The sequence below is a fragment of the Mus pahari genome, chromosome 6 (assembly GCF_900095145.1).
Source record: "Mus pahari chromosome 6, PAHARI_EIJ_v1.1, whole genome shotgun sequence".
Taxonomy (NCBI): Eukaryota; Metazoa; Chordata; class Mammalia; order Rodentia; family Muridae; genus Mus; species Mus pahari.
The window spans coordinates 57,599,130-57,625,188 of NC_034595.1; the positions used below are offsets into that span (position 1 = coordinate 57,599,130).

General features: G+C 51.1%; 1 protein-coding gene across 4 annotated transcripts in view; it reads right to left on the bottom strand.

Moving 5' to 3' along the window:
* Positions 1-26,059, bottom strand: part of Acot11 (acyl-CoA thioesterase 11) — a 56,875-nt gene that overhangs the window by 14,403 nt on the left and 16,413 nt on the right. For 3 of the 4 annotated variants that reach the window (XM_029539902.1, XM_029539901.1, XM_021199906.1), the window contains exons 2-7: positions 11,009-11,216; positions 10,358-10,427; positions 3,836-3,896; positions 2,899-2,997; positions 2,412-2,547; positions 187-340 (exon numbers count right to left, since the gene is read on the bottom strand). In XM_029539902.1, the coding sequence (XP_029395762.1) occupies positions 187-340; positions 2,412-2,547; positions 2,899-2,997; positions 3,836-3,896; positions 10,358-10,427; positions 11,009-11,204 (716 nt within the window). In that variant the 5' untranslated portion in view covers positions 11,205-11,216. Of the gene's footprint in view, positions 1-186; positions 341-2,411; positions 2,548-2,898; positions 2,998-3,835; positions 3,897-10,357; positions 10,428-11,008; positions 11,217-18,352; positions 18,506-26,059 lie in introns of those variants that run through there. The other variant, XM_029539900.1, reaches the window with a different exon arrangement.

The following is a 26,059-nucleotide window of genomic DNA, read 5'->3' on the forward strand; positions in this document are numbered from 1 at the left end:
GCTGCAGTGCTGTCTCACCTGGCTGCAGTGCTGTCTCACCTGGCTGCAGTGCTGTCTCACCTGACTGCAGTGGGATCTCACCTGGCTGAAGTGCTGTCTCACCTGGCTGCAGTGCTGTCTCACCTGGCTGCAGTGCTGTCTCACCTGGCTGCAGTGCTGTCTCACCTGGCTGCAGTGCTGTCTCACCTGGCTGCAATGGTGGCCACATTCTCCATCCAGGCCATGATCTGGCCCCCGAAGGTATTGCCCTGATGATTGGCGTGAGGAGGCAGCACCAGCTCCACACTCTCCACTCGGGTCTTCTCGGCTGGCACCATATTGCTGCAGTCCTTGTCCAGATCTGGCCGGGGGTCGGGGGGAAAGCAAGCAGATAAGAGGGTCCCTGACTGTCCACGGAAGCCCTAGGACAATGACACCCCCATACCCTGAAACATTAATTAACTACCACCAAGTGATCACAGGCCTAGACTGGCCCTGGGTAAAGAATGGGAGGCACGGGAGGAAGGACATACGCCTGCCACAAGGCAGCAGACAGCACAGCTGTGAGACAAGCAAGCCTGAGCCAGCCCCTGCTCCACCGAACCCAGGCTGGATGACACTGGATATATCAAGCCAGCCACTGACTCTCAGACTCCCATCTGTAAGGGGCAAGTGTCAGCCCCAGCCACTCAGGACTGGGTGTCCACGAGGGACGGTTGTGGCTGTACTGGGCTCAGCTCATAGCCAGTGGTTACGCTCTCAGAACAGTCCTTGCTGCCTGCTACCCTGACTGGTCCCTGTTGCTTGCAGAAGTGGCATTCGGATGCCCAGGGTAAGAAAGGCTAATGAGCAAGCATGGCCCCAGAGGTCTAGGAAGCTGTTGCCAACATGATGCCCAACTGCTTATCATGTGTCTCCAGGATCCTAAGAAAGTCCTCCACGGGGCACCGGGCAGAAAGATGGCATTCACTCAGGTGAAGGGCCCTGTGAGATGTCCCAGGAGAGGTAGGACAGGGAAGCAGAAGCTGATGATAATGATATTGATACTAAGCCCAAGTCTGCAGTCGGTGCTGGTAGATGCAAGAGAGGCCTTTGGTTAAGCTGAGGGAGGACGCACGCACTGGGGCTGAAGCATTGGCCTGAGGCCTGCATGCCAGGCAGAGGGGTCTAGACTGACCCCTGGAGGCAGGCTGTCTGCACAGGAGGGATTTGAGAGGGCTGTGATGGAATGGACAGATCCATGGAACTGACTGGAAAAGCTGGGTTCCCTCCAGCCATCCCTAAGTCCAGGACTCAGGATGGTCTTGAACTCCTGATCTTCCCGCCTCAGCCTCCCATGTCACTGCTAGAACTGCTGGTGTGATCCACTGTGCCCAGACAACACCAGTTTTTCTTTGTTTTGAGACTCATAACTCATAATCTCATAATTTGAGACTCTAACTCATAATCCTCCTGCCTCTGCCTCCAGAGTGCTAAGGTTGCTGGGGAGTGTCACTTTGCTCAGCTAAGTTTCTATTCATCTGAAAATTTCAATGTCAAGAAAGACCTCACACAAGAACAAGGATATAGACCAAGAACCCCAGGGTCCCTGTCCCTGTACCTGACCCCGAGGCCTTCATTCTCTGTAGAACACCTTCCACACCTCACTACCTGCCAAAATTCCACCCAGTCCAAGGCAGACAGAACAATGTGTCCTATGTATTCCCTTCAGAGTAAAACCAGGGAACTAAATAACACACGCTTTGCTTAAATCTACAGAAAGAACTTCTAGAATAATGTTGAAAACCAGGTAGCAGCCTTTGCCTCTGGGGAGATGGCCTGAGCTCTGGGGTCGGGGGAGACTTGCTTTTTGTTTTTTTGTTTTTTGGGTTTTTTTTTTGTTGTTGTTGTTGTTTTTTCGAGACAGGGTTTCTCTGTGTAGCCCTGGCTGTCCTGGAACTCACTCTGTAGACCAGGCTGGCCTCGAACTCAGAAATCCACCTGCCTCTGCCTCCCAAGTGCTGGGATTAAAGGCGTGCGCCACCACGCCTGGCGGAGACTTGTTTTTTATCTTTTTATTTTTCTTGGGGGCAGGGGGGGGAAGAAAACATACACACACACACATTTACACATTTTTAAAACTCCTACACGTCTTCAAAGCCTAGCCCAACACTCTCTTCACGCACGCCATCTCTCCTAGAGGCGTCTGTACATTATGGGTGACAGAGATTTCTGTAGGACCCCACCCCATCTCTACTGCTTCTGGGCAGTGAGTGAGCAGCCCCACTACCTGCTTTCCCTGGATGAGATCATGAGGCCAAGGAGGACAGTACAGCCTGAGGCCACCGGGGACAGAGGTCCGTAGTATGATCCCTTCCTCCTTCCATTCAAAGTGGATGTGAGGACACCCGCTTCCCTCCTGCCCACACCTGGCTGCCCTCTTGTACACATACCGTCCTGGATGGCACAGTGGGTTAGGAGATCTTTGATGGTGTCTGCGTAGACCAGTCGCATACGCCGGCGCTCAGCTGCCACCCCATGCTCGGTCTTCTCCTCCTCTGTCAATGGGATGACCTGCTTCAGCTTCACCTATTGGCCAGGAGACAAGGCGCACAAGCTCCCTGAGACAGCACAGCGGCCTGATGCTTGCAGCTCATCCCTGGTGGGCCTGGGCTGCTGTGGAAGAGGAGCTCCAGGGATCTCTCCTCTCTGTGCCCACCTTGTCTCCACTGTAACCTGACAGGGCATAGTCCTCTCTAAATGTCCCCCAAGATCCCTTCTTGGGCAGAGGCCCAGAGCATAGAGGGGTCTGTTTAGTGATCTGAAGACATTTAAATGTGCAGGAAGAGATGAGGAAAGGCGCGGGCACCTGGGTGGGATCACAGAGGGTCCCGCTCCAGGTCATGAGAGTGGGGCAGAGCAGCGGGGACAGCAGTCTACCTTGGAGAGCTCCCGGTGGGCCACAAAGGTGGCCAAGGCCTTGCAGACACTCCACTGCTTCTCAGAGCACAGATCCTCAGAGACCACCTGGATTCCCACCTGCAGAGGGAGGAGGGTGTGGGAGGAGGGAGGACAGGAAGGCGTGACTCAAAGCTTGCAGCTTTAGTGAGGCTGAAGAGCCACCCAGGCTAGACCTCTGGAGTCTCTACATCACCTACCAGGTATGGGACCACCAGGTCCCTAGAGTTGGTTCTTCCTCTGCCTCTGGTTCCCTGGGAAACCTTGGGCAAGTCACCTCCCTCATCTGGATATGTTTCCTCATCTATGGAATGGGAGTGGCCACAGCTGCTCTCGAGGAATGACTTAAAGGGTTCAGATGTCTACTACTGACACTGAAAGGTCAGATCTGTGGGGTGCATTTGTGGCCTGCCCAGAAGCATCGTCAGTACTGTTACCCCAGCCTCTGTGGCTCTCGGGAATCAATGGCTCACTAAGTTGCAGAACCTGAATAAAGCCCAGGAGAAGAAATGAAGTCCTTAGTAGCTCCCGAAGCCAACCTTCAGTCCCCTGAGTACAGGAGCCATGGACCCACTGTACAGATGTGGAAACAGAGGCCGTCTAGGTGAGCTAATGGGCATAAGTCCAGTCTCTCCCATTGCAGCACCATGACCAGACACAGCACTGCCTTCCTCTGCCTCCTACTGAATGTGCCTGACCAGGAGTGGAAGCCCTGAGCACACCGCTTCCCCGCCCTGGCCTCCATGCTCCCTCCTGTGTGATATTAACAAGGAAAGCCTTAGGGTCCTCCCATCCCAGCCAGCCATCTTGGAACTCTAGTCAGAGTCCTACAGTGTGAGGGGGCTTGGGCTTGGATCCCGAAAGACAGAGTAGAACAGGAAGGCCACCCCACCCCCCAGGCAGGGCCAGCCACACACACCTCCATGCTGGAGTTGAAGGCCCGGTTCACCTTGGCCTTGATATTCACCACTTGGCCGACACTGAGGAGAGGAGAGCAGGAGGTAAGCCTTCCAGAGGGACCAAGGGAGAGACGGGCACCTCAGACGCCCACACCTCAGAGGAGGAGGACTGGCAAGAGGACTTCAAGACTCCCAGACATAGTCACACAACTGCAGTGTCACCAAGCCAGCATACAACATAAGCACTCGTTCCACAGATGGAGAATCAGAGCTTCCATAAACAGCTAATTTACACAGCCCCCCAGCCACCCCCAGCCTAGGAGCTAGAGCCCTCATTTTGCTCTGCAGCTCCCTTCCCAGGGCAGCCTCCTACCCCACCCCCACCCCCTGTGTCCAGAGCTCGCCCTCCAGCACTCCCTCTGGAGTATGACCTCTGCCTCCTGAGCCTTTAAACTGCACTGCCAAAGCCCCTGGCTTTTGTTCTCGCTTCTTCTGATTCATTTCTGTGGCTCACAAAAGCCAGAGCCTGTGCAGGGTGTGTGGCTACAGGCTCAACTGTGAGTCCTAGCCCAGCCCAGGGAGTGTGTGCTTTGTTCCTCAACACACCAAGCACACGAGGCAGGGTGAGACCTCCATAAACAGTGACTAACAGAAGCCATCCATCCATCCACCTTTGACAAATGCTTGCCAAGTGCCAATGGCTGGAGAGAGGAGTGGGCAGGGACATGGGACATTTAAAAATGCTAGTGTGCATTTCTACATCCGAATCTCAAAACAAAGCTGGAGACAGGTTTACAAGGGAGTGAACCTCAGAGAGGTGAACCACTTGTCCAAGGTCATCTAGCTAACAAGGTCACCCAACTAACTCGCAGCAGGGGGAGGATTCTAAATGATCTGTGTTGACCCAACCAGCGCAGTTCTTCCTAGGTGCAGCCTGTCCCTCTGGGACACGTCCACACAAATCTCCTGGGAGCCACTTAGCTTGTCCTGTGCCCAGAGTGCGCCCAGCTGATGGGCTGTCGGGGTGAGGAGGGCAAAAGGCTAGAAGCCTTGCCGTGTTCAATCACTATGACCTCAGGAAGTCCTTTACCCCATCTGCACTGCCTGCCCCCGAAGCTTGGAAGGGTCCATCCCAAGGGGCACGCTAGTCACAAGGCCCAAGTATGGCCACACAAGACTAGGTTTGTCATGCTCTGCTTCAACTGTCACACCACAGATTAGTGATCTGGGGCAAGTCACCTTGCCTCTGAGTCTGTGTCCTTGGGTATGTAGCCCTGGGAATGCATGGGGACAGCCCAGTGAGAGGCAGGGTGATTCAACCCAACCCTTGACTAGTCATTGCAGGGGCTCAGTGAGTGACTTCTGTTCACAATGCTGGACAGGTCATCTCTGCTCATGTTTTCAGCAATACTGACACTCGGGCAGAGGACAGCCTTCTGTACACTGTAGCTTTACCTGCGTTTATCCCTGTATAGATATAAAGTGAATCAGTAAATCAGGAGCTATCAGATCCAGGCATCAGTGACATGTCCTACACTTCCACGCGTTGGAAAGTTTTCACAATCAAACGTTAGGAAAGAGGGCTGGAGAGATGGCTCCGTGGTTAAGAGCATTCGCTGCTCTTCCAGACAACAAGTTCAATTCCAGAACCAACGTGGCTACTTATAACCATCTGTAACTCCAGTTCCAGGGGATCTGAAGCCCTCTTCTGGCGTCTGGATGCTACACACGTGGTGCACAGGCATACAGGCAGGCAAAATACTCACATGCATAAAATTAATAAAAAGTCTTAAGAGAGCTAGGTAACTTCAAATATTGTAATGTTTATGAAAGTATATTTTTATAATTGCTAGAGAAGGATAGCTTCAAAGATTTTAGTGTTTATTGAAGCATATTGTTACAATTGATCATTTTTACTATCAGCTTCTCTTCTGTCACCTCAGTACTGGATTGGTCCTTGGGCCTCAGGCAAGTGCTCTACCACTAACCTGAGTCACCGGTGCTTTTTTTTTTTTTTTTTTTAACTTTAATGTTGAGACAGGGCCTCAATAAGCTGCACAGGTTGACCTTGTACTCATTCTGCAGCTCATACTGGTTTTGAATTCATGATCCAACTACCCTAGGCTTCGAGTAGCTGAAATTACAGGCTTGTGCCACCAGGCATGGCTTAGCCTGTTTCGCTCAAGCCTGATTGCACCTAATTTTGAACTAAGCTTTACCATGGCTGTGAACCTATGGGAGACATCACGGTCTGTGTAGGGACCGGTGCCAGTCAGGGTCCTGGGCTCCCATCAGAGATGTGGGAATAGATTCCTCACAGGCAATGGGGGACTGCTGATTTAAAATGAATGTACCTTTCTGTGGTGTTAAAAGGGGTGTGAGGGGATGGAGAGATGGCTTAGTAGTTAAGAGCACAGACTGCCCTTGCAGAAGACCTGAGTTTAGTTCCTAGTACCCATGTCTAGTGGGTCACAACTGCCATAGACTCAGCTTCAGAAATCTAATGCCTCTGGCCACTATAGATAGGCATCTGTACACACACACACACACACACACACACACACACACACACACACAGAGGCAATTATTATTATTATTATTATTATTATTTGCTACAGGGGTTCTCTGTATCCTGCCTGTCCTGGAACTCACTCTGTGGACCAGACTAGCCTAGAACTCAGAGATCCAACTGTCTCTCCTGCCTCCTGAGTGCTGGGATTTAAGGCATGCACCACCACCATCACCCAGCTAACACAAATAATTTAAAATAATAAAAAATAAGTTTTTTTAAAGAGGGTTGGGAGTAACTGTGTCACAGGGTGCTTCCCTAGGACTCCTGAGCCCAACAACTGCTCCCCTGATAGCTGTGGTACTGACAGCCATGTGTCACCTCTCCGATAGCCACCTGGACTCTGGGGCTTCTCATCCTTCCTGCCTGTCCTCCATCCCCAGAACTTACCCCTAACAGCCTTCTTCCCTGTCACTACCCATCTCAAGAGAGCCCCCCCCCCCATGATCCCCTGGCTCCTCAACATCCTCCAGACAGTCTTCACAATGCAAAGAGATGGCCCTTTAAATAAACCAACATGTCCAGGCCGTCCCTAGGACCCATTTGTTCTCAGGGGACAGGGGGACATGTTACATTACACCAGGATGAGGCTCACAGCAAAGTTCAGATGATGGACTCTCAAGGCAGCAAATGACCAGGTATGCACAACACACAAGGAAGAAGAAACAGAAAAAAAAAAGGGAGGGAGAGAGGGAGGGAGGGAGAGGGCACACAGTCCCCTTCAGGAGAGCTGATTGGAGACGTTAGGAGTCAGGAGCATTAGAAGACTCAGTGGATTTGAAAATTATTTCCAGATTTACTGGGATACCAAAAAAATGACGACACAGCAAAACAAACTCACAACTCGGTGTGGTCATATGCTGACAGGACAGCACTGGTGGAGAAAGTGAGTGGCCATTGTTCAGGTGTGAGAATCATGTGGAAGTTGTTTAAAATTAGTTCTTAGTCCTTCTAGACATGTATGGAAATATTTCACTTTGTCTTCTATTGTTTGAGACAGGACCTCATTATGTATCCCAGGCTGACCTTGAACTCAGGACACTCCCCCCTCAGCTCCTGAGTAGTGGTATTCCAGGCCCAGGCATCTCTTAAAATGTCTCGTTTATTTAAGTTAGTATATTTATTTGGAGGTTATTTTTGAGACAGGGTTTTATTATGTTATATAAACCAAGTCAGTTTTGAGTCACACTCACAGCAATGCCCCTGTCTCCATCTCCCAAGGGCTAAGTCTATCAGTGCGCACCACCACACCTGGCTTGAAATATTTTTAAATAGCAAAACCGAAAACAAACGAAGGTAACCCTGTAACTGTCCAAGTGCTGCCAAGGCTATCCTAGCACTCCAGGCTCTGGGCAATGTGCCCTCATTCTGTACCCTCTGCCCAGACTCAGTGTCACCTTCTGGCCCCTGCAGCAGCAGGTCCACCTACCACATATGCACCACAGCCCTCTCCATGCTACCCAGATACGGTGTCACAGCCTCCAAAGCACAAGGCTCACAGCCCTCCAGCCAGCTCAGACCACTCCGGAAACTCCCTGAAGACCCTGTGCTGCCAACCCCAACCCCATGAAGTGCACTGATAGAAAGCAAAGACCCTAGGGTCAGCCAGCCTGCTGTTAGTCAATCCTGGCTCCTCCACCTGCTGTGTGACCTGAAAGGGTTTCCTCACTTCTCTGTGCCTCAGATCCTGCTCTGTAAAATGAAGATACTAACAACAAAGACCTCTCAGACTGTAGCCCTCGTTATTAATATGTCAACAATTTAACAAAGGTATTCTAACCAATATATTGATAAAATATAAATGTAAGATGTTAATGGGAGGGGAACTCAGTACTGCCTTCAGGGATAAAGCCTTTTTGTCAAGCTGAAACAGTTTATCAAACTGATTCAAGTTAAGTTGGATTCCAAGAACTGAGGGATAAATAAATAGCAAAATAAAGACAACTCAGCAGTTTACCCGAGCTCACTGTCTCTGTTGTCGTGGTGGGAACCAAACCCAGGGCTCTGCATGCTGAACACATGCTCTGCCACTGAGCCACACTGTAACCCCCAACTTCCCACTGCAAATACAAATGACATTTCTCTATGTTCCTCTGCAGACTGGACAGAGGGCATAAGGACTGGGTTCTGGTGGTTTGTGTCTGCGAACCTAGCATGACCCCAATGCTTTCTGGATTCGTTAAGGCTCTGAACTATCTTAACTAGGTTTTCTTTCTTTCTTTTTTTTAAAGAAAGAAAGAGTACACTGTTGCTGTCTTCAGACACATGGGAAGAGGGCATCAGATCCCATTACAGATGGTTGTGAGCCACCACGTGGTTGGTGGGAATTGAACTCAAGACCTTTGGAAGACTAGTCAGTGCTCTTAACTGCTGAGCCGTCTCTCCAGTCCTTAACTAGGTTCCAATTGCTGTAATGAAACACCATGACCAAAAGCAACTTGAAGAGGAAAGAGTTAATTTCACTCACAGACCTACACCACAGTTCATCCATCATCCAAGAGAGTCAGAGCAGGGACCTGGGAAGAGACACTAGCACAGAGGCCATGGAGGGGTGCTGCTTACTGGCTCGCTCCCCATGGCTTGCTCAGCCTGCTTCTTTATACAGCCCAGGGCCACTTGTCCAGGGTGCCATCACACCAGTGGGCTGGGCCCTCCCACATCAATCATTTATCAAGAAACTGGCCCACAGGCCAATCTGATGGGCATTTTCTCAATTGAGGTCCCTTCTTCCCAAATGACAGCTTGCGTCAAGTTGACATAAAACTAGTCAGTCTGTAAACTAATACTGAACACATAGTGAACAAGTGACTGCATACAGGGACCGGCTGACATTCTTCCTTAATAGTACACACAGGGCACCAGGCAGCCCTCAATAAGGCCTTGGCACTTGACGTCCTGTGTGTGGATGGCATAACTAGGAGTGGGTTGGTAGCAAGAGCTCTACTAAGGCCTGTCCTGGGCCAATGGCTCAGCAGCCTTCTCGTGTCCCAGTCTGATGAGGCTCAGTGGCACAGCATGCGAAGCAACCTGTACAGCCACTGAAAAGTAAAGGCATCCCTGAGTAAGAGCTGGAGGGGGGAGAAAAGCACTGCTGGCTGCTGGCTCGCTCGTCTAGTGTGTAGACCTCTGTGCCTTATCAAGGGGTCTCCCTTTCAGAATAATCTCTTGTGCACTGTGTAATGAAACATCACCTGTCTCCATAAACATCTTCTCCAACGCCTTCTGAACGGTTTAATAAGTAGCTGAATGGCCTATAGAAAGCAGAAGAGGAAAGGCGGAAACCCCAGGCAGAGATAGGAACTCTGGGAAAGAGAAGACTGAAGGAGAGAGAGATAACTGACAAGCCCCATGGCGGGACCCTGCTAGATGACCACATTAACTTAGATGAGCCAGTGGAGAGCCATTTAAAAGTTGACGTGTCATTATTAGTGGGCTGGCGCCTCAGAGACAGTTCAGCTACACTACCTATAATCCAGTGACCAGGAACCTATAAACAAATGTCTGAGCTAAAAGAGCTATTTCCTGACCAAATTTAAGTCCTTTCACTTCCCAGGGAAGGAAACAAGGCCCAGAGAGAGAACCTGACTTACTTACAAGTCACAGAGACCCCCAAGCTGCTGGCTCCGCCGATTTCCACAGCCTGGCCTTAGGCCTCCATACTCCACCAGAGGAGCCTTTCCAACTGTAAATCTGAGGCAACTTCCCTGGCCCCCAACCTGACAAGAAAGCCCACCTGATGGCACAGAACAAAAGGCCACGCCTAACCCATTGCTGTCCCACACGCCTGCAAAAAGATGTTCCACTCCCAAGACACCATGCTCCCACCCTCCAAAGCCATCAGTCAACTGAGGCTGCTCCAAGTGTCATATAGTCTGGGGGTGGGGGGATGGGGATGCAGGCCCTGGGCTGGGGGGTAGGGGTGGGTGGGGGTCGAGAGAGACCAAGAGGGTAATCAAGCCAGAGGGCCACTTACCTAATGGTATGGTCGAAGTAGATGTCATCCATAGAGGCTGTGACGCAGGGGCAGCCAGCATGCCTCTCCGCTGGCTCGGGAGAAGAAAGCCATGTTAGCAGCCTCCCCGGTCACACAGACCTCTGACCAGATATCTTCCAACAGCTTCTCCGTGAGAAGAGCCCCCCTACTTCTCCCACTTCTGCTTCCGTGCTTCAGCCCTGGGTCTGCTCTTGGAGCCTTTTCCCTGACCCCACAGCTGCTGCCTCAGGGCCTCTCAAACCCTGCTGGTGTAGCCAAGTCACTGTTAGACCCTAGAGGCTGGACTTGGAAAGGATCGTGAGCATTCACTGTCACTCCCTGTGTCCGGCCTTTACCAGCCAGCCAACCGGGAAATCACTGTGGTTAATGGCGCAGTAGAGGCAGACAGGGTCATCCGCATGATACCAACATTCAGGGCTGGATAACTTGGAGCGGGGGAAATAGGGAGAACAGGCTGCCCCAACAACTAGTTGAAGAGAGGCAGGGGACCAGCGAGACCTAAGACCAGAAGGGGAACAAGTGTGGTACTTATGAGAGAGGAGGAGATCATCTTTAAAAACTGAGGCCCCTGCGCAGGTTCTGCGGGGCAAGCGGTGGGGATGTGCCCGCGAGCCTGGAGCACGGCCTCACCTGATAGGCAGGCTGTGGTGTCGATCCATTTGAGCAACTGCCCAATGCTCAGCTCCCCACGGTGGTTGGTGTGGCAGGGCAGTACCAGCTGACTCATCTGCACCTCCGTGGGGTTCCGGTATTCTTCACCCTCTGCCATGGCGTCTCCGGACTCCGGATGAGAGATTGACTTTCGGGATGTTCGACTAGAGAACATAGAGGCGAAGCCCTGGGGACAGGTGAGGACGGCATGGTTAGCATCCTACACGTCTCTACACTGTGGAACCCTGACACCTCGAGTACACAGAGGGAGAGAAACTGCTAGGACCACCTCCCACCAGCCTCATCAGGAGTGGCCACCACCTCCAGCCCAGGATCTGAGAGTTCAGGGGTGTGCCACCTGTGCCTGCTCCCTCTTAGGAGAGTGTCTATTTCCTTGTTACAGCTAGTGGGCGACATTTAAAGTCTTCCTTCACACTGACTTTCCTCAGTCTCTAGACAGCTGGAATTATAGACATGCTGCCATATCTGATTCCTGACTTTCTCTCTTGAGAAAGTCAAAAGGGTGGTAGAGAGCTAGACAGATAGCTTAGCAGTTAGGAGCACTTACTGTGGACTGGAGAGATGGCTCAATGGTTAAGAGCACTGACTGCTCTTCTAGAGGTCCTGAGTTCAACTCCCACCAACCACATAGTGACTCACAACCATCTGTAATAGGATCTGATGCCCTCTTCTGGTGTGTCTGAAGACAACTACAGTGTGCTCATATACATAAAGTTAATAAATACATCTTTAAAAAAAAAAAGTTCTTGCTGCAAAGTCTGAGGACCAGAGTTCAGATCCCAGCACCCACATAACAAACTGTGTGGTATTTTGAATGAGAATGCCCCTGCACCCCCTTATAGGCTCATAGATGTGAATACTTAGTCCCCAGTCCTGTTTAGAAAGGTGTGGGATATGGGGCTGCTTCAGATTGTCCACTGCAGCTGACTATGATTTGCCTCATGCGGATAGCTTCTATAATTGTGTGACATTAGGAATTCAGGAGACTTTTCTAAGGGTATATAAATAAATGCTAGGGCCCTGGGGATGGGGGGACAGTTGGACTGTTGGTTGGTTGTTGTTGGTCACGGTGTGTTAAGTAGTTGTACACAAAGAAGAAATAACAAGAAGAAGTTAGATATCCTGCCAGTGAAGATCAAGCTTGCGCCAAGGAACTTGACACCCCTAGTCAACAGGAAGTAGTCCAACAATAACATCACCCCCTTTGTCCTCTATTCTTTTTTCTCTCCTATCTAGTATTAGCTGTTAAAAGGGTGGAGAAGGGTGGAAAAAGAACCCATAAAGTAGCCAAAGTCCAGCTACAAGGTGTGGCCTTGTAGGAGGTGTGTCACTGGGGCAGGCTTGTCGTTTCAAAAGCCCATGCCATTTCTAGTCAGCAGCTCTCTGACTCACGGTTGTGACTCAGCTACTGCTCCCAGCCATGCCCGCCTACCTACTGCCATGCTCCCTGCCACGATGGTCACAGACTCACCCTCTGAAACTGTAAGGCCCCAGATCACTCTTCTAAAAATCGCCTTGGTCATGGTGTCTCTACACAGCAGAAGTCACTAAAACACTGAGCATCTTACACGCTCCTGTAACCCTAACGCCAAGGTGGTCAGGGCCAGGAGAAGAAACAAGTGTGGCATTCATGAGAGGGAACAGACCATCCTGCCTGAGAACAGGAAAGGCTCACACAAGCTTAAGCCCCACCTCTCCTATGTGGGTTCTAGAACTTTCTGTTGGTTCTTTGGTTGTGTCACATGACTGACAATGACTACCCAGAGTTCCATACTCAGTAGATCTAAAGAACCCTGGGGCTTGCTGGCTTCCATCTTAGCCAAGAAAATGTGAGCTCTGGGTTCAGAGAGGAACTCTGGCTCAAAGGAATAGGTGGAAAATGATAAACGAAGACCCTTGATGCCATCTTTTGGCACACCTGCACACACACATACATGGTAAGATCTGACACTAATCACACTGTAAACAGTGAGACCTTCCCACTTCTCAGAGAACTGGGAAGGACATTGCCTTAGTGGACATTCACTACCATAACTTCCAGTGTATTGGTGAAGCCTCAGCTACATGGTCCTCAGGCCAAGCGTCTGCGGGGTCATCCTGTTGGTTCATGGTGGCCCTGAGAGTTGCAGCTTCCTGTAAGTTTGGTGGGGCTGAACCAAGAAAGAAAGCATATGCAGATTTCTACAGAAAATATGATTCCGTGAAAGATTTTGAAGAGACGAGGAAGGCTAGTATCGAAGTGCAAAGTGATTTTCGAATGTAAAGAATTCTTTGGTTTGAGTTCCATAGACGTTGACCACTGAGCTGTGTTCCTGAACTATGAAACATGAATGTGTGAGCCAAGAAGTAGTCTCTTTCAATAAATAGTTAACAATTAGAACAAAACCAAAAGTGAGACCTAGGGTTGGCAGACAAGGAAAGGAAGGAGAAGGGATATAAGGAGGAGCCATCCACCTCCTATGCAGGGAGGTCTGGGTCAGTGGAGCCCAGGAATTGCTCCCAATACAGTGTCTCAAGTTGTCTCCAACTTCATCCCCACAGCCCACAGACCCCTCTCTCAGGCTCTGCCTTTCCAGAGGTGGCCTCAGAAGGAGTGCCTCAGTCAATACTTCGTCTTCACTGCTCAAGTCTACAGACCATGGAGTTCTGGGTAGTCAGTCGCCTGACCCAGCAGAAGTGCCAACAGAGAAAGTTCTGGATCCCACATATGAGATATAGGGGCTTCATGCTTGGCGAACCGTTTCCTACTCTCCAGGCAGAAGCAAGGACATGCCTGGTAGCCCCTCTGATGAGAGACCTGTTGTCCTATCTCTGTCTGTCTCCCTAGTCAGATGTGTGTTCAGTGCTGGGCACACCTGCACTTGTGAAAAAGAATGGGGGGGGGCGGGGTTCCAGTTCTCCTGGCCAATGGTGACTGTCAGCTGTGGTCCGTCACAGCGTGTTATCATAGCTCTTAAGTGCTGCATACTCTCTGGAGAGCTTCACATGTATAAATCTAGTTCTATTCCAACCACAGACTTGTGGGGCAGGTGCTCTTCACCATCATGTCACAGGCAAGGAAACTGAGGCTGGAGTCAAAGGCAAAGCCCAGCTTCAGTCTCAGAGATCTGATTGTGAACTCGTTCCTGTGAGTTATTCACACTGTCCCCAGGGTCTCCTAGGACAAGAGGAGGCTAAAGCCCTGGGTCTTGGAAGCAACAGCACAAAGTGTTCACATGACAGTGACAGGTATGAGCCTGGTTCAGCTCACAGGGGGATGAGGGCACAGCGAGCTGGTGGGCCACAGTGTCTCATAAGCGTCCTGCAGCTAACCTGTCGACTTCACAACATCCAGGGTAACTCACTCAAAGCCCGTGACTGCTAGGATGATAGAGACAAGCTGGGCCTCTCTGGCCCAGAACTGCTGTGCCTCCCGGAGATGAAGCCTCATCCAAGAATCCCTGAGCACTCAGGAGGCAGAGGCAGGCAGGTCTGTGAGTTCAAGGCCAGTCTGATCTACAGTTTTAGGATGGACAGGGTTACACAGACAACCCTATCTCAAGAAAGAGAAAGAGGAGGAGGAGAAAGAAGAGGAGGAGGAGGAGGAGGAGGAGGANAAGGAAGGAAGGAAGGAAGGAAGGAAGGAAGGAAGGAAGGAAGGAAGGAAAAGGGAAGGGAAGGGAAGAAGGGAAGAGAAGAGAAGAGAAAAGAGAAGGAGAAGAGAAGAGAAAAAGAATACCAAAAAAAAGGAAGGAAGGAAAGAAGGACGGATAGGAAGAGTCCCTGGGCGGCAGGCACAGTGCTGGACCGTGGAGGAGAGGAGGAGAGAAGACCTCTAGGAATTCTTGGCCTGGGTGGGAGTCCACACCAGACAGCTGTCCATCCTTCAGGCTCTCAAAAGCAGCCTGAAGGCTGCTACACTTGAAGCAGCAGGTCCTGTTGCCATGGAAACCACTGCCAAAGGCGGCTCCAGCCTGGCTGTGCACCGGGAGCCTGCATGGATGTTGATGCAGTTGGCTGGATTTCTGGGTGTGGTTAATCAGAGAGGAGGAAGGTGGGTTCTGTTTTCCCACATTATTCACAGGGTGAGAAGCTCTTAGAACATTCTAGACCGGTGATCTCAACCTTCCTAATGCTGCAACCCTTTAATACAGTTCCTCATATTATAGTGACCCCAACCACAAAATTATTTCATTGCTACTTCCTAACTGTAATTTTGCTACTGTTATGAATTGTCATGTAAATATCTGCTATGCAGGACATCTGATATTTGACCCCTGTGAAAGGGTTGGTGGAACCCCAAAGGGGTCACGACCCACGGATGAGAACTGCTGTTCTAAACAGAAGCCCTGAGAGAGCTGAGGAAATGCAGGAGGCAGAGGATAGGTGGGAAAACAAAAGAAGCCTGGGTGGGGACCCAGGAGAGACCCATGTGCCCACACGGTGTCCTGAATTACCACATCCTTGGTCTCACAGGATGCTTACCAGGAGTGGAGATCAGGCATCGTGGCCCATCTTACAGATGAAGAAACCGAGAACAGCTAAGCCCAGGCCAGTGGTCAGCACTTGGGATCCAGACTCTCCTGTTCCTCTGCATCAATCTTGACACACACACACATACACACAGTGCTGGAGTGTGGCCATCCCTTCAGACTCCATAATGTCTAAAGACAGGACTATCGACATCATGGCTCTTTTTGTTCATTCATTCAATCAATCAATCAATCATTTGACAAGCACCTCCTCTGCATACTGAGCCCTAAGTCAAATGCCAAGGATACAAGATGCATTGAGCCTATACACAGTCAGACATCAGCCGAGAGACAAACAGGACCAGACTTAAGTACAAATCCCGTCCTCAGACACTGCAATTTCAAAGAAAGGCCCTTTCTTCCCTGAGCCAAGCCCTAGATCTAAGATTCTGGGTTCTAGCCTGAGTTCTAACCTGCCTAGTTTCCAGTGGAAAGCCATGGGGGTCATCACCCTGTGAAACAGAAATGCCACACTTCGGTGAGCAGGGCTGAGTGCCTGCCTGAGGCAAGCAGAGGGACTTATTGCTATGTCCCCCTACTCTGCAAAAAGAAGTGTGCAGAGCCCCAGGCTAACGCCCAGGCCGCAGGACCGGGCCCTCCAGTTACTATTGCATAAATGTCTCGGACTCTATTCTCTCCTTAAGCTCCATGGCAGTCTCCTCACTCCCAGAGCCAAGATGGGCAGCCAGCCAGCGGGAGGCAGGAATGTGTGTGTACAGCCAGGAAAGCTTTAGCCAATGGGGACTCTAGAGCACGGCCACTCCTCCCAAGACTGCAGAAGCCTGGGATGAAGTCAGAGCCAGGCAAGCAGGGCCAAGACAGCTGACAGGGAGGGAGGGCGGGCATGTGGAGGTCAGAGCCAGGCCTTCCCCGACTGCAGCTATGCCAGGCACTGGCCCCGGGTCACCCCAAACCTGGCTAGACTTAAGTCCTGACCCCAGCTGACCATGCCATGGAGTTGGTTTCCATCCTCCTGGCCCGTGTTACCCCATTGGGTCACTGCAGAAGAGACCACATTGCCCAAACCCTCTACAGTGAGATTTGAGACATGAAGGGAAGGCTGTCCAGTGATACCTAGATGAGGAGCCAATAGAAACCTTCAGGAGCCAGGGTTGCTGCTAAGCAACCTAACAGCTTCCCATCCTCCATGGTCCAAGTAGCCAACTCCTTCAGTCCTGCCCACCGTCTGCCCATTCTGGATCCTGTATGTCTAACTGTATATATTTTCACAGCCTGACCTCTCTACTGGCCATTCTCAGACTCCACTAAAAACCCACAACCACAGCCACTTGCTATGCCTTGCCTTCCAGGGAGACCTAATCAGATCTTCAGAATGTCCCCTGCAGAGGTCTTCTTGTGGCACTCTGCCCTTCCTAAAGAGTAGTCCTCGCCGGGCACATCCCTCAGTAAAGACTATCGGATGCAGAGAGAAGACAGGAGACAGATTCTGTTGGGTGCCTGAAGGCCAAGCCAAGGGGGTCCCTTTTAGTCCTGAAAAGCCCTGCAGAAGGGAATGCCCTACAGTGGTTAGTGGGGACAGGAAACACAGAGTTTATGGGCCCACTCAGCAGTTGCAGACCTATGGCAAGGGACTATCCTGGAGGGAGACACTGGCTTAGGAGCCCTTGAAGTGACTTCATCATGAAACAAGTGTTGGGGTCTCTTGGCTTAGGCTCGAGTACAGTTATATGATGAACCCGTACAATCTCAGGCAAGCTGCTCAACCTCAGTTTCCTTGACCATAGAAAGAGGATCGATCCTAAGCCAGGCCTGGTGGCACACACCTTTGATCCTATCACTGGGAGGCAGAAGCAGATCTTTATGAGTTCAAGGCAAGACTGGATTACATAGCAAGTTCCAGGACATCCAAGTCTACACAGAAAGACCCTATCTCAAAACAACAACAACAACAAAGATTATAATACCTGCCTCCAAGGGTTATCAAAGGGATGGTACTAAGGAGGTCAAGCATGAAACGCTCCTGGCATCCTCCATCCAGGGGGGACATTTGTTGAGCACTTACTTTTAGCACTATGAAACTAAGTCAGACGTTGTCCTTTCTACCACGAATATAGCAGGGCCACAGGGCAAGCCGGGGCAGGGGTTAGGAGGTTGTCATCATCTCCAGGAGGGATGCTGGGAGAATCTGAAACACCAGCAATCTGTGGTCCCCTGAACCACAAGGCAGAGCTTCAATCCCTGACACAGTTTACAGTCAAGAGTTCTTCCCTCCCCTCCTCCATCCTGTCTCTGCCAAGGCCCCATAGAGAGCTATAAGGGCATCCACAAGAAGGTGGGAAGAGAGCTCTCTGGCCCACCCTGGGAGCCACCAGGCAGGCCCCATGAAAGGCCTCATTGTCTGAAACCGGCCGCACTGAGCCATGTAATGGTGTTGCCTAAACCGGATACTGTCCTCACAAAGGAGGCCATGGCCCCAGCCTCTCAGAGATCCCAGCTACACACACACACACACACACACACACACACACACACACACCACAGAACACAGACTGAGAGCAAGAATGCAAACAAATCAAGTTAAGAAACCAGGTAAGGAAGGAGTGGTCCTCCCATCAGACCTGGCAAAAGTGGGTATTGTGGTTCCCAATCCCAAAAGATGGATTAGAAGGAAGGAGCCCAGAGGACTGTTCCTCCAGGATTCTCATGGCCTAGACCACCAGGCTTCAGTGGTATCTGCACCCAGGACCCAAGCAAGCGTCTAGACTTCTTGCTACAGTGTGCCAGCACTGCATGTTTCAAGTCTGGGAACGGCAGAGAAGTTAACCAGTACCTTTTGGTCAAGCATTTCCTCCGTGTCAGCTTAAGCGTCAGGGACTGAGCTAGGTGTTCCATATTCTCATTATCTTCCCTGCACAGCATCCGCCTCCACTGACAGACAAAGCATGGAGGAGAAAAGCCCCGTGGCTTCTGCATGGTGGCACTTCAGTCATCCCAAGCCCACCAGCAAAGGACCATGGGTAGCTCTCCCCAGCATTTCTGCAAGCCCTAGATGTAAGAAGGGCAGGGACTCAGAGAAGTGAAGAAAATGACCCCAAGTCACAAGTCACACAGACAGCAACAGAGGAAGGAACAAAACCCCGGGCCCTGGGTCCCCCACGAGAGGCCATGGGCTGATATGAGCTGAACGGACGGCTACATGTGCAGGCATGGGGTTTGCCATACTTCTGAGCTCTCTGGGGTGGAGAGGGGGAGAAAGACCTGAACTCAATATGGAGAAGGAGGAAAGGAAGGCTAGGTCAGGGACAAGCACTCCCTTCCTGCCCCTCAGAGCCCAGCCTCAGGTGCTGTCTTCAGCCCTGCCACTTGGCCTCCTGGAGCTGAATATAAATGGCTCTCCCAGCACATCAACCCCATGAGACCTGAGCGGGTCACTCTCATCTCAGTTTTTTTATCTGTCAAATGCCCAAGGCTAGTGAGCCCACTGGGATAGCTAAACTCAAAAATCACAGGGAGGAGCTGGACATGATGGGGCAGGCCTGTGATCCCAGCACTTTCGAAGCTGTTCTAGCAGGGAAATGACAAATAAGAAGCCAGCCTGGGATACACAGAGGCACGGTGGTGTTCTGAATGAGAATGGCCCCGTAAGCTCAGATATTTGGATGTCTGTCCTGTGTAGTCATATTCTGTCCCCACCCACCCAGAGTTGGTAGAACTATTTGGGAAGGACTAGGAGGTGTGGCCTTATTAGAGGAGGAAGTGTTTCTTTGGGGGCAGGCTTTGAGGTTTGAAAAGACTTCCTGCCATTCCACTAGCGCTCTCTTCTCTCTGCCTTCTACCTGCACACAGGATGTAAGCACCCAGCTACCTCTGCAGGGCTGTGCCTTCCTGACTGCTGTGACCTTTTCCATCATGATGGTCATGGGCTCCCTCTCTGAAGCTGCAAGCAAAGCCCTCAGGTAAAGGATGTCTTGGTTGGGGCTGGAGAGACTGCTCTTCCAGAGCTCTTGAATTCAATTTCCCGCAACCACATGGTGGCTCACAACCATCTGTAATGAGATCCTATGCCCCCTCTTCTAGTGTGTTTGAAGACAGCATACAGTGTACTCATATCCATTAAATAAATCTTTTTTTTTTTTAAGATGCCGTGGTCGTGCTTTTGTTTTTGTTACTGCAACAGAAAAGTAAGTTAGACAGACACTGTCTCAGAAAACAATGAAATCATGGGAAATAAATAAGTACTGGCCAGGGTATGGAGATGGCCCCTTAGTGTCTGTTCCCTGGCCAGGATTTGGAGATGACCCCTTAAGGATATGGAGACCGTCCCTTAGTGTCCAGGCTTGAACACCCGTGAAAGGTGTTTCCTCAGAAAAGAAAGTTGAATAGAGGGTCTGGAGACATTGGTCAGTAGTGAGGAGTGTGATGGTCTTGCAGAAGGCCAGAGCTCCATTGCCAGCATCACTTCAGAAGGCTCACAATTGCCTATAACTCCAGCTCCTGAGATTCTGACGCCCCCCCCGACCTCCATGAGCAGTCTTATATGCACAAACCTACATGTGTACAAAAAGTACTTTTTAAGGGCTGGCGAGATGGCTCAGAGGTTAAGAGCACTGACTGTTCTTCCAAAGGTCCTGAGTTCAAATCCCACATGGTGGTTCACAACCACCAGTAATAAGATCTGATGCCTTCTGGTATTTCTGAAGACAGCAGCAGTGTACTTATTTATAATAATAAACAAATCTTTGGGACAGAGTTAGCAGGGACTGAGCGAGCAGGGCTGACCAGAATGAGCAGAGGTCCTAAATTCAATTCCCAACAACCACATGAAGGCTCACAACCATCTGTACAGGTACAGTGTACTCATATACATAAAATAATTTTTTAAAGTACTTTTTAAAATTAAACAGAAATACCTCATATCTGAGCCTTCACACTCGTAGGGTAGTCCCATTTTTTTTTTTGAAAATGTTTTTTAAAAATCAAAATATACAGGCATACCAGTTTCCAGTTCAGTTAGAGACCCTGTCTCAACAAATATGGTAGAAAACAATATGAGGAAGACACACAGCACTGATCCCTGCACCCCTCCTGCCACCTGCACACAGACACACAGGAACCTATGTACACGCACACTCACGCATACAGCCAGGGGACCAGAAGGCAGAGCGTGCCACCATGACACCTGGCACGTGGAGGAAGCCCAAGGGGCAGGGATCATGGCTTCACTTTCTCACGTTTCAAATGGCCCTTGGCCAAACGGTCTTCAAGACTTTCCAGCCCCGAAAGGCTCCCAGCAGGAAGAACTGCTTTAAAGGCCTCCGAGGCACGGCCACATCCCCTCAGCACTGTTCTCCATGATGACACCATTATTTAACTGTGGGAATGTTAAAGAAAAAAGACACACAGGCCAGGAATCCTCTCTCAACTTGGTACCCATGTGGCCTTAGAAGCAAGTCTGGCTTGTTGGGAAGCAAATTCAAGAGTTTGTTCAGTGGGTCCCCCATTCCAGTTAATGCCACAGCAGGAAGAAGGCAGAGCATATGCCCCTGCTCCCTCGCCCCATTCTAGAATTCAACAGAACATCATCTGCCTCCCTCCACCCCAAGGATAAAAATAACTTCGTCTGCAATCTGATGCCTGCCGTCAGCCAGTCACCAGAACTGCCCGGGGCCACCAAGGAGCTGGCAGGAGACCAGATCAAGCACAGGGGTATTGTCTAAATGCAATCCCACACATACATCACCTGACCCACGGACAAATACGGGAAGAGCTTTCACTGACAAAATGTACTAGAGCCCAGAGAAGTCCAACATGGAGTCCAGGGAGCTCAGCTCTGTGTCAGAGGCAAGACGGAGGCCATGCCTCCTGCTTGGCTACCTGCAGCCTTTGTCCTAGCATCTTGATACCGAGAAGGGCTTAGAAATTAATTACATCCATTGGGAAATATCAGTGGTGAAACAGAGGCACAGAAAGTCTCTGTCCCGGGTCCTAAATGAGTGAGCAAAACCAGGAGTTTTCGGGCAAATCATCACAGAGTTATTTCCCATGAACTGAGCTTCTCAAAGAAGCCACATCTATACGGAAGGTCCTGAACGTGGACCTTTGGCTGACTTGAACAATGTGACTGTGGAGAGATGGAACAAACCTGTATTTGTTTCTTAGGTATTGAGACAAAGTCTCTCTTTGTAGCTCAGGCTGGCCTCACAGTTATGACCTTCCCCCTGTCTCAGGGCTGGGATTATAGTATGTCCAGAGCCTTTCCCAAAGCCATTCACAATCATCTCCATATGTGACCCAGCATCCTCATGACTACCAGGAAGCCTCCTGGGATGTGCGACTAACCTAGCAGACCGATATCCTTCCCTCTTTCACCAACCCCAAAGCTAAAACTACAGCAAGTAACCTGTCTGAAGACTGAAGCACACGCTCCGCTGTCGCCCACCGACCTGAAGCCTCCTGGGACGTGTTACGGCAATTTTAGATATACCTGCCTCCATCTCCATCCAAGACATTTTGAAGATTAACACATTTCTGAAACCACGGGCACCAGGCTCACAGTGAGATGCCATGGTGGGAGGCGCTATATGGAAGAGGCTGGAGAGCAAGGAGTAGCTAGCTAGCTAGCACGGAGCCCAGCAGCTCATCTTCTGCTTGGGGAAACAGGGATGTGGAGAAGAGAGGTTCTGGAATCTGTGCATGGCTTTTGAGTCTAGTCCAGTCTATCTCTGAGGGGCCTGGGCACCTCGCTTCCCTTCTGTCCACTTAGATATTCTCTGGCTCGGCCGCCACCTGGCAACCCAATAAGCCAGTTTCCTTGTTTGTAAAGTGAGACTCTAAAGACTTAGCATGGCTGACCTGAGGTGTAAATGAGGGGACCTAGCCAAAGGACTTTGCCAATCACCGTGGCTCTGACCTCCATCTGAGCAAGGGCAGGCCACCAGACTGGGTCACCCTACCATGTAAATGTGTCTAAGCCAGCTGCCATCCCAGAGTCAGGGTCCAGATGAGAGACAGACTAGGCAAGAAGTAGCATGGGAAATGCTGCCACACCCAGGGGCACAGGGGTCATGTGACCAGGATTCAGCTTTCCCCTGGTAGTGTGCCCGCTCCGACTTCTCTGTATTGCTTGGACATATATCCACCATGTACCTGAACTTAACACCCTGTACGATGTGAGCAGATATTTCACCCACTCAGAGTCCTCAGTTCATGGAGCTGAAGGGGGCAAATGGGCACGTAAGTCAAGAATAACTACCCTCCTTTGAAGACATTTGGTTTTTTTGAGATGGGAATCTCATTCTGAGCCCAGGCTGATGTCAAACTTACCATATAGCCCAGGCTGGTCTTAAACTAGCAAGTGCTTTCCACGTGCTGGTATTGCAGACTTCCACCCACCACGCCCTGCTGCGTTTACTTCATGGCCCACCCCCATTTTACAGATGGGGAAGCAGAGGCTCAAGAAGAGTAAACAGCTTACACCTACACACAGAAGACCACCCAGCTGATAAGGACAGAACTGAGACCCAGGTCCACACCTGTGTAGCTCAAGATCTAAGGCTGCTTGACCACTTCGAAGTACTACCTCCTGTCCAGCAGACAGGGCAGTCGTTTCTGTCTCTGGGCATTTAATGCCACCACAGGCAAGCCAGGCCAGCACCCACGTCTCTATTCTGGTTTCCTGAGACTCCTCATGTCCCTTCAAGTCCTCTTGCAGTGAGAGTGATGGTATCAGGACCTGGATCAAAACCGTCTGAAACACCCCGGTCCACCACCAAGGAGGAAAATGCTGGAAAGGACTTCGTCTATCTAGACAGACTGCTCCGCAACAGTATTGAGATCACCACACCCTCCAGCAGCAGCTGACTAGCAAGCATGAGCTTGCTTGCCCCCAAAACAGAGGGTCCACTCCCTTCTGCCAACCCTTCTCCTATCCAGTCCTTCATCTCCCACCCTCTGCCTCTATGCCTCACTGCCGGCCTCCTGCATTAGACTGTCTGCCACTGCCCACCCCACCCCCCCAGTCACCAGAAGGCCTAGAGAGCGACTAGAATGTTTTGATCACAAGCAGTCTAGCCCCAATGTGAACTTACCCTCCATGTGCCACACCCAGCCCCAAACCCCCACTGCCATGCAGTGATCCCCTCCATGCGGAGCCCTGACACTGAGGTTGGCCTGCCACTCAGGGGGCTGTGAAGGAAAGACCTGGCTTCTCCCCATCAGAACCCTTCACACCCTCCCCACCACTTGGCCAAGAATGCCGCCGCCGGTCCCTGCCTCTGGGTTACCATGGCAACGGGAAGCCAGGCAGTGGGCCGGGGCCCTGCTATCCTGCAAGCCACCTCATTTACCCTGGAGCTGGGCACAGCAGCCACAGATAGAACAGTTCCTTCTGGAGAGGGAACAAGAACAAGCGGGGAGGGGGAGAGAAAAAAAGAGAGAGAGAAGTCAGTTAGTTACAGAGAGAGGAGGGGAAACAAAACAATCAGAGAGAGAAAAGAGGAGACACAGGGAGGAGGGAAGGAGAAGAGAAAAGAAATGTCAGAGGGAGAAAGAAACAGGCTGGAAGGGAACAAAACAAGTAGAAAAGCGCATGCACTGAGAGAGGGAGGGGGAAGGGAGGGGAGGGGGAGGGGAGACAGGAAAGGGGCCCCTCCTGATCCCCACTCCACACCACACATTCCTGGGCCTGAGCTGCTCACAGCTTTTGAGACTCTGGGCAGCTAAGACTTCCTGCCCCAGGAAGCTGGCAGCCTGGCTGGGCCCCCTCCAGCTGCTCTCTAGGCCCTCCGACTTCCACCCTGCTGACGGATGGTGCCCAGGCCTTCCCCCCCAGCAAGTGGGGCCCCTTCTCCCACCCCTCGGGATCTTCAAACCCTCCTGCCACTCTGTCCTCTCCACCCCCACCCCACCAGCCTCCTCTAGCTCAAACCAGCTTAGTTCTCCTCTGTGTTTAAAAAGCCATTCCAAAGAAGCCTTGGGGAACAGTGGAAGCGCGGGGGGGGGGGGGGGGGTCATGATCTACCAACTGAATACATCTTGTCACTTGGCACGGGGAGCGGGACAGGCCCTGGAAGAGGCCTAAGAGGCCCCTCTGCAGGTAGAAGATGCTGAGCAGGGCCAGGCAACCCATGGCAGAGGCTGGACTGGGCACTGCAGCCCAGACAGCTCTGCAGGGGCTCACTCCTTATACCCCGGGTTCTTCAAGCCCCTAGCTCAGGGGAGTTGATGGACTATGAAACAGCCCTGACCTGTTCTGGCCTCACAGCACCTACCTACTCCCTCCACTGTGTGAGAGCGACCTGGGCCAAGAGAAAAGCTTGCTGGAAAAAAAAAAAAGAAAAACAAAACAAAAAACAAACAAACAAAAAACAAGAAAGGTAGAAAGAGAAGAAAGACAAATAAAGGTTTGGGGTGACTGGCAAGGTCTTGGTACTCTGGATGTGGCCCTGCCTCTAGTTTGCTGGAGAACCCTGAGCCATAACTTAAGCCACACCTCAATCTTCACAACTATATAATGGGAACATGAGTGTCACAGAAAGGAGCCCGAGTGCTTAGACCAGGACCTGACCCACAGGAAGTGCCCCAAACTGCTGTGCTTTGTGTTGTCAAAAAGCTAAGGCACTTCAGAAAGACGCGAGATCGGTTCACAGGTCCCAAGGGTATGTGACATCTACGGAGAACGGCCGGCCAAGTGGCCTATGCAGAAAATGCTTTGAAGGCAGCTGGGACCTGTGACAAAAACATTCACATTTCTTTCCGTTACTGTCAATTGAACACAAAGCTGTCTTCTATATTAGGGCTTCCCTTAAACTGAGAGTCATGGCTGGACAGACAGAGTCTGTGGTCCTCTGCAGGCACCCCGCACTTGATGACTGCCGGAACACCATCCAGACCCTCAGGAAGGAAACAGACTCCTGGAATTACTAGAAAGCAGCTGGGGGGCGGGGGGAACAAGGCGGGCACCAGGAGGAGCCCCTGGGCCACGAATAAACCATCTTTACTATTTTGCTTTTGTACAAGGCCAAAACATCATCAGGGACCCATGAGAACCTGGAGATTGAGCCAGGATGGGGTTTCCTGTGGAGCCCCTGGAGATTGAACCTGGACCAGTTCCGTGGAGCCCCAATGCTCCACTCAGTACTGCATCAAATGGCAGGAATGAGGATGGGCCTGGTCATCGGCAGGCTGACAAAAAGATGAAGCAGGGGAACCTGCATCCAGTGCTTCTGTCACTGTCCCCTTGGTTTAGATTGGTTATGGGCTGGGCTGGTTCTAGCTTAATAGTTGTTTATGTGAAAACAGCCTCATGATTTCATCCATCCACAAACTCAACTGTGGCAACTCCTACTGTAACCAAAGAGTAGTGCTGTGGTGGCTGAGGCTTGCCGCCTGGGGAGGGGAGGAGAGGGGAGGGGAGAGGAGGGGAGGGGAGGGGAGGGAAGGAAGGAATGACTCAGTGTGGAGGAGGCAGTCCCAGGCTGGGGTTTTGCTTGAGGCCCAACCCTGTGAGCAAGAAACCAGAAGGAATGTGAAGGACCCT